Consider the following 8,043-nt stretch of genomic DNA (forward strand, 5'->3'; position numbering starts at 1 on the left):
CCATTAAACCCATGAAAATGCGCTCAACTTCACAGTAACAGCATAAAAAAAAAATATCTGACAACACCAACTGTGGGCCAGCATGAGGAACAAGGCAAAATTCTCATAAGCCGCTGATGAGAGGAGCATAATTATTTCACTCATTTTGGAAACTGTTGAGCAGTATCTAGTAAACCTGAATGTATTCATATACACCCTGACAGAGCAATGCCTCTCCTAGACATATACCAACAGAAATGTAGACACACATCCTGAACACAGATATAAAAGCACTCATAGCAATATTGATCATGACTGCTCCCCCAAACTGAAATCAATCAAAATGTACCCATGAAAAGGTTGCCATACATCCCAGTTAGCTTGGAGCTGTTGCAACCTGTTATTCTGGCATAAATAATAGAGCTATTATAACTCCCAAAATTATCTAGTCTCTAAAGTGTTCCAGGGAGCACCATCAGTGGCAATGGAAGAATAAGAACCTCGAAAAGCAGCTCCTTTAAGAAAACTGTCAAAAATTATCAAAATCTACTTTTTCAGAGCTCTGGAAATTAATTAGGTCTTCAACAATCTGAGGTGTATTTACTGGCGAAAAAAAATGGCTGAATCTCTATAAAAATAGCAAGCCCGGGGGCATTTTAGCTTGCCCATTTCCCATCGCCATCTTCCTATCTCCATAACTGTGGAAACCAGTAGTCTAGCAACCATTAAACGGAGCAGAATGGATTTGGAGTCCCCCTAAAACACCATTCTTAGAGAATTGTCATTATTTGACTTGTTTGGCAGTTCACAGGAACTTTCCATATACTATGTGATGTCATTCCGAACTCATTCACGCAAACAGCCTTTTTACTCCAGTAGGGACAGCGAAAAGCAATCAGTAACAACTGTTTAATATTGCGGCTGTCTGAGACAGTGATTAATAGCTGGGACAAAGAAGCTGACCAAGAAACTTTAGGAAAATCAGGAGAACAAGATTTTCATAAGATATCCATAGTCCTGTGCACATACTCAGAAAATCCTGAGCAGGCCTTACACTCACCCCTCTGGCTGACCTTAAGACTCTGTGGCAAGCAGAGGTGAAGGCTAAGGCAGAGTTGTTAACTAGTTGCCTGAGTGTTGAAGGCATACCCACAAAGGACCTCAAAAAAGACTTGGAGACTAATTGCTTTCAGGTACTTAAGTAAATCTCTCAATTATTAGCTGACTACTACTAGATTAACTGAACAGAGATTTCAGTGGCCACATATGACAAAGGATAAAGATTTTACAAATTTCAAGAAAGTCACCAAACAAACAAGCAATGATAACAACAATCAACAAAACAAACTCTAGGGGTGAGTGTTAGGGGAATCTGATTTAGAGAGTCACCACACAGTTTATTATTACACAGAAAGTCCTCACTAAAGGTCACTGATAGGCTCTTGGAAGTGTGTGAAATAATGTCTAACAAACCAATTTTACCACAGGCTAATCGATATAGCAAGAGTTAAGTTCCTATGGCATCTCACCAAGGTTATTCGAGGACCTGCTATATTTAAAATAGATAGTTTTCTACCAAAAAGTATGAGACATTGAAAGAAACAACAGAGTACAGCACATACTCAAGATAAAGAGCAGTGAGCAGAAACGGTCCCTGAGAAAGTCCTCATGGTGGATTGCTGGACGAGGAAATTAAAGCAACTACTCTGAATTTTTTCAAAGAATCTTAGAAAATAATGTCTAAGTATGTAAAGTATAAAAATATTATCTCACCAAATAGAGAATATCAATAGAGAAATTTAAACAAACAAACAAAAAAATTTAAAGAACTGAATACAAAGTCTGGAGTTGAAATATAGAATAAAAGAAGTGAAAATTCACCAGAGGAGCTCAACAGCGGATTTCAGCTGGCATAAATATATAAAAATAAAAATCAGTGAAGTAGGTCAACTGAGATTACGCGGGTTAAGGATCGGAACAAAAAAAGAATAAAGCAAATTAACAGAGACCTGTGGGACACCATCAAGCATACCAACTTAAACATAATGGGAGTCCCAGAAGGAGAGGAGAGACATGAGCAGAAAGATTATTTAAAGAAAAAATAGCTGAAAACTTTCCAAATGTGTGTCTCTCTCTCTCTCTCTCTCTCTCTCTCACCCACACACACACACACACACACACACACACACACACACCCATACATTCAAGAAGCTCGACAAATTCTAGGTAGAATAAACTGAAAGAAAGCATTATTTATAGACATATCATAACCAAACTATTTAAAGACAAAGACAAAATCCCCAAAGCAGCAAGAGAGAAACAACTAATCTATAAAAGGGGTCTTGATAAGCTTAAGAGCTGATTTCTTCTCAGAATCCATGGAGGCCAGATGGCAGTGATAACTTCAAAGCACTAAAATAAGACGGTCAATCAAGAATTTTATATCCAGCAAAACTATGCTTCAAAAATGAGGGAGGCAATGAAGACATTCCCAGATAAACAAGAGAGTCCTGGCTTGGATGACAAAATACATATTCACTCTATGCAACTAGTAGGCTACATGCGTGTATGTGGGCAGAGGAGTGGCTTATTAGGTGCTAGAAACTCTGTTTCTTAACCTGGATGGTGGTTACATGTTTATTTTGTGGTACTTCACTGAGCAATACATTTATGTTTTGGGCACTCTTATTTATGTGTGTTTTACATCATAAATTTAAAGAAAGAAAAAACAGATTTTTTTTCTGTTCACAAATAAAGTCACTATTTTATATTTATTACTTTAATTGTCCAAATGAAAATAACTGGAGGGAACAAACTCGGAAACTTCAGGAAACACCTATTACTCTCTTCTATGCCTTTGCTCCAGTTCTCTCTTCTGCATGGAATATTCTTTGTACATTTCACCTGATTCATCCCTATGCCCTCTTTATTGTTGACTGTCAGGCTTTACCACTATAAAGATCTGTTCCTGTATCTATCTCCCAAATTATATGTGAACACTTTTAAGAGTAGGATCTGCGTCAAAACTTCTGGACATTCTCAATAGCAATGTGCCCAGCACATAGAAAGCATAGAAAAGAGGTGTGAGAAAATTCTGACTATGGGAATAAATGAAGAAAGCCTTCCTAACTAACACTACAAAAAGTTCTAGCAGAGGGTATCACAACTGACCAAACTCAAAGGGTTCCATATAAAATCAAATGTTAACCCTGAAATGATTTGCAGGTTAGCTTTTTTTAAATATAATTAACAGTCACACTTAAGAACATTGAGTACAAAGATTTGTTAAGGTGAGGAAGAGAAACGATTTGGGTATAGTTAGTCATTTCTGGAATGTCATTATTTTACTTTATGAGTAATATTAGAAGAGAACATATTATGATAGAATAAAATTTGACAGCTCAAATCATGTCTAAATTAAGGAATTCATCTCTTTTCTAAAGCACCACATAAACGATATTGAGACTACAATGAAAAATCCTTCAACCCGAAGCAAACTGTACAAGGTTCTCAAATTCAATTCATGGCCCTCCTCAGGATTCCATTTGGAACCCTCTGGGTGAGGAGTTCGATCATTCCGGATTTCTGCACAGATGTTTGTCTTTCATCATTTTTTTGTTTCTATAAGGAGCAAAAGATAAAACCCACCACTAAAAGGAAAACAGGGTGGGGTATACAGGCAGGAGAGGAAGCTACCTGGTTCGGAGATCTGAAATGTCCGCCAGGACACACTCTACAAACCTGAAAGAGGAAGGCATCGCCCAGGGAATTGCTGAGGCAGAAGACAAAGTCCTTCTTGGGGTGCTCAGGCACAGCCTGCACAATGCTGTTCTCCACCCAGACGGCGTGCTTGGGGATGCTGTTGTGGTCTATTCCAGACCTGCCATCACTCTCGTAGAAAAAGAGCGTGCACCCTGAGGAAACAGAACAGGGGTCTGCATGAGCATTTGGTGCTGGCGTGACAAAAAAGTCTGTAGCTTTGTAACGTGCTGCCAGGAAAGGGCTGGAAATTGAAGTGTGTGAAATCTAAGGAGTAAAGAGAATGAACCTGTGCTGATACTGAAGTCTTAGATGGGCTTAGACGAAGGCAAAGATTCTTAAATTACAGCGTCTCGCCCCACATGGGACTCCCTCATGTATGCCCTGAAGTTCTTTAAGACTCTTAATTTCTGTTTTGGAATATTTCATTACAAGTGTCCTCATAGGCACATAAGGGTCTTACATCTCCTTTGTCCACTGGTGACTGTAAATACATTTGCACAGGCTAGATGTGTAACGAGCCTCGTGTGAGGACTGGCAATCAGTATTGTCTCAATAGATCTCCTTCCCTATGTCTCACATGATATGCAACCAGAAATGGCAATTTATTGGGTTTCTTGACTAACTCCTTGCAGAAAACAAGATATAATACTGGCTTTAGGTGCTTTAAGGATAAGGAGTGAAATGATAAATTCTTAGTCCCACATGTTTTATATCAAATGTCTTTTCTAGATATAAACCATATCCTTGTTCCCTCTCTGAAAGAGGAAATGCATGGCACACATGTGAAGGCGGCCTGGGGGAAGCCGGAGGCCTGGTCCACACTTAAATTATACTGTAAAACTAATGAGACAGTAGCAATAGAAACCTTTCACAGATTCGTGGCAAGGTGGCTTCGATAGATACCCTCCATCATCATCTAAATCTGAGACTCGCTTTATTAGTAATTACTAGCTGAACACGTACTCTCAACTAATCGAAACCAATTTCAGGGGAAGCCTGAGCTCAACTTTACGACTCTTTAAATGTATTGCATTCAAGTTAGTGTAAACCACTCAGTCAAACTTCCTTCCCACAAGCAAGGGCCACACTCTGTGAATTGTGGCACAATCTATCTAGCTATAACATGAGTTTCCTCGAAAGCACAATCTATCTAGCTATAACATGAGTTTCCATGCAGCAAATTTATGATTAGTAACGGAGAATGATGTCAATCAATGGAAAAGTCACATTAGTTCAAAGGCAATTTTTCCTAGCCCATAATATTTAAAATTCACGCAACAGCTGCTGAATGCAATGTCCCCAAACATGGCTGAATGCAGCATAATGGCAGGCAATTTCATTTCAAAAATTTTTCCCTTGGTGCAGACTGACCGTAAGCTTTGCCTAAAAGTCCTATTGCACAGTTTCATGAGTTTCATGATTTTATAATCGTTGCTCTTCTCTCCATAATTCTTGAGTTTCAATTCTTCCCTTCAACTTATATTCACTTTTTAAAAAACTGTTTCCGTGGTATTCATTGTTAGAGATTAAGATAATAACTGTGGGAATATTTTTAGTACAGTGTTTTCTTTTTAAGTTTTGTGTTAAAAAGCTGCGTACATATACAGCAGGCCCTCAACTAAGATCGTTTCTTCAGTGGCATTTTGTTATGACGTTGATGACATGCCATAGGAACCTAACTTGTTTAGGTCAATTAGCCTATGATAAAATTGGTTTCATTGTTGGTCATTCTGTGCAGTTCCACAAACCTATCGACAACATGAAGCGAGGACTTACTGTAATATACTTACATACCTATTAAGTAGCCTGCCTCATCCTATTTTTTCCATAACCCTTGCTGTTTTGAAGATGTCAAGTTTCTTTCAGGAACACATATATCCATAGATTCAGAGATAAATAGAAGAAAAAAGTAGAAAAGGGAGGCTATTTTCCTCCAAATGAGAGGTACTCAAGAGGGAGCAATCGTGCCCCCAGGGAACATCCGACTTTGTCTGGAGACATTTCCGGTTGTCACATTTTGGAGGTGTGGAAACAAGGTGGGGTGCTACTGGCAGCTAGTGGCTAGAGGACAGGGATCCTGCTAACCATCCACAGTGCCCACATCTGCCCGCACTACAAAGAATTGTCTGGAAAATGTGGATAGTATCCCTGTTGAGAAACTGCTAAAAATAATCTTTAGAACTGATACTACACTAATGATGGGTAGACACATAAAAGAAGCGACAAAACTTTACCATAGATGGCGAACAAGGAAAGAAGCCTGTGGATAGTGAATTAGGAGACACCCACAAATCCTGGTATGTGTACACACTAACTAGTCTAGGGTCTTCCCAAATAGCTGTTTGGTTTCAACTTTGGTTTACAATCACCCATGACTGTAGGAGGCTAAAATTGGCATTTACTCAATTACCTACTTGTTCCAATTTTAAAACAAATGTGAAACAGCAAATTTGGGGACCAAACGCTCCCCACCTGATAACAGCCTGTTTACTTTCATCTTCACTTGAATATAATCTGTGTGCTCTTCAGTTGCCGATAGAGACGTTACAGAGATTAATTCTAAATGAAATCTTTTTTTAATTAATTATTGTCTAAAGTGAAAGAATCTTTGGGGAAATCTCTATCCCACAGTTCCCAGATGCTCTGTTTCTTAATTTACAATACACAAGTGTTGCTAAGGAGAACCCATCAAGATTAAGAAGCTAAAGACTGATAAGTACATGTGAAAAGAAAGATCTCATCCTAAAAATGCAGCAACATTTGACACAAAGGCCACCGGGCAAGAGGGGAAGCTCCCCTGCACTAGCTGATGAGAGAGTCATCTGTGGGACAGTTGTTTGCTTCCCAGGATGCAACCCAGGAGTAAAGCAACCATTCCTGCCTCTCTTGCAGCTAGGCATGATTCATTCCTGGTCAATGGGATGGACCTGCAAGTGATGCAGGCAACTTAGTGCCCAGGGTGCAGAGGGATACGCCCTTCACGTCCCCATTTTTCCGCTGGAATGTGGATCTGCTGGTGAGCTATCCTGACCATTAAGACTAAGATAATGCTCTAGGAATAGCTGAGCAACAAGACAGAAGGAGCCCAGGCCTCTGAATGACTACAGCGGAAAGAGCCACCACGCCAACCTTAGATGGTCTAATTCTGACAGGTGGGAAGGAAATAAAGTTCTGTCTTGCTTAAGACACTGTCATTGTGGGTCTTTATGATATGCAGCAAGACTTATAGTCTAATTAACATGCTCATTTCCTGTTTTGTCAGGCATTGAAGCAACAGCCGGCAGGAGTAAGGTGGCCCACCCAAACCCTACTTGTCCCACGGGGATTGTCCTGTGCATCACTGCACAGAGATGTAGGCTGTTCTGTGCCTCTAGGATTGGATATTCCCACACCAAACACGGGATGAAAAACACAGTATCAAATTGTCTAGTGTGCACACCACACCAGGTAAGCCCAAGCTTCTTCTTTGCATTATTAACCTATCTAACCTGTATGGCCATATACTAACGCTGCTTCAAAATTTGCTTGTGACAAAAAGTCTAAATGTTACAATTTCTATACTACCAAGACATATGCAGACATCCACAAAAATATATACACATCTGTACACACTGGAAAATGTACGTAAAGTGACAATAAATAGCAATATATAAAAGTACTATGCTTATTCATGAAAAGACAGTGATATACGCATGTTGTGTATATATCTATACATGCACATACTCAAATCAAATAACCAAAGTATGACTGTAAAATAGTAATATTTTTTCACAAACATACGATGGCTTAGACGTTCCATGAAGCATTAGGTTGGACTCTATGAAATTAGCAATATTCTTTTTTTTTTTTTTTTTTTTTTTACCAAAAAATGGCAGTCTCATAGGATGTAAGCTAATGATATTCCCTTTCAAACAGTCACTTTGGGAGGCACTTTACTAACTTGAATGATTCAAAAAAAAATTTTTAATGCAACCCCCCAAACTGTCATCAGACAAAGCCCATATATATGAGGAAAGGAGACATGAGATGCTCCTCTAGCTTACCTGAGCCAGTATGGGTGGGTTGGGGGAAATGGGGGTCACTAAAGTTCCAGTTAAGTTAAGATGATTAAGTTCTAGAGATCTGTACAACCATGTGCCTCTACTTATCAATACTGGAATGAACACAAAAACCTGTTAGAGGGTCGATCTCATGTTAAGTAGTCTTAGCACAATAAAATCATTTTTTGAAGTGAGTATAATATAGGAGTTTTATATGATTAAAAAACATCATTTGCCTCCTGGCCCCGTAGAGCGTGGGGGG

General features: G+C 39.1%; 1 protein-coding gene across 1 annotated transcript in view; it reads right to left on the reverse strand.

The window, feature by feature from the left end:
• The window catches only part of TIAM1 (T cell lymphoma invasion and metastasis 1), a 327,269-nt gene that overhangs the window by 96,282 nt on the left and 222,944 nt on the right, over nt 1–8,043 (reverse strand). Inside the window, 1 exon segment of the mRNA XM_015586534.2 lies at nt 3,721–3,893. Coding sequence (XP_015442020.1) covers nt 3,721–3,893 — 173 coding nt within the window.

Source organism: Pteropus alecto, unplaced genomic scaffold, assembly GCF_000325575.1.
Source record: "Pteropus alecto unplaced genomic scaffold, ASM32557v1 scaffold81, whole genome shotgun sequence".
NCBI lineage: Eukaryota > Metazoa > Chordata > Mammalia > Chiroptera > Pteropodidae > Pteropus > Pteropus alecto.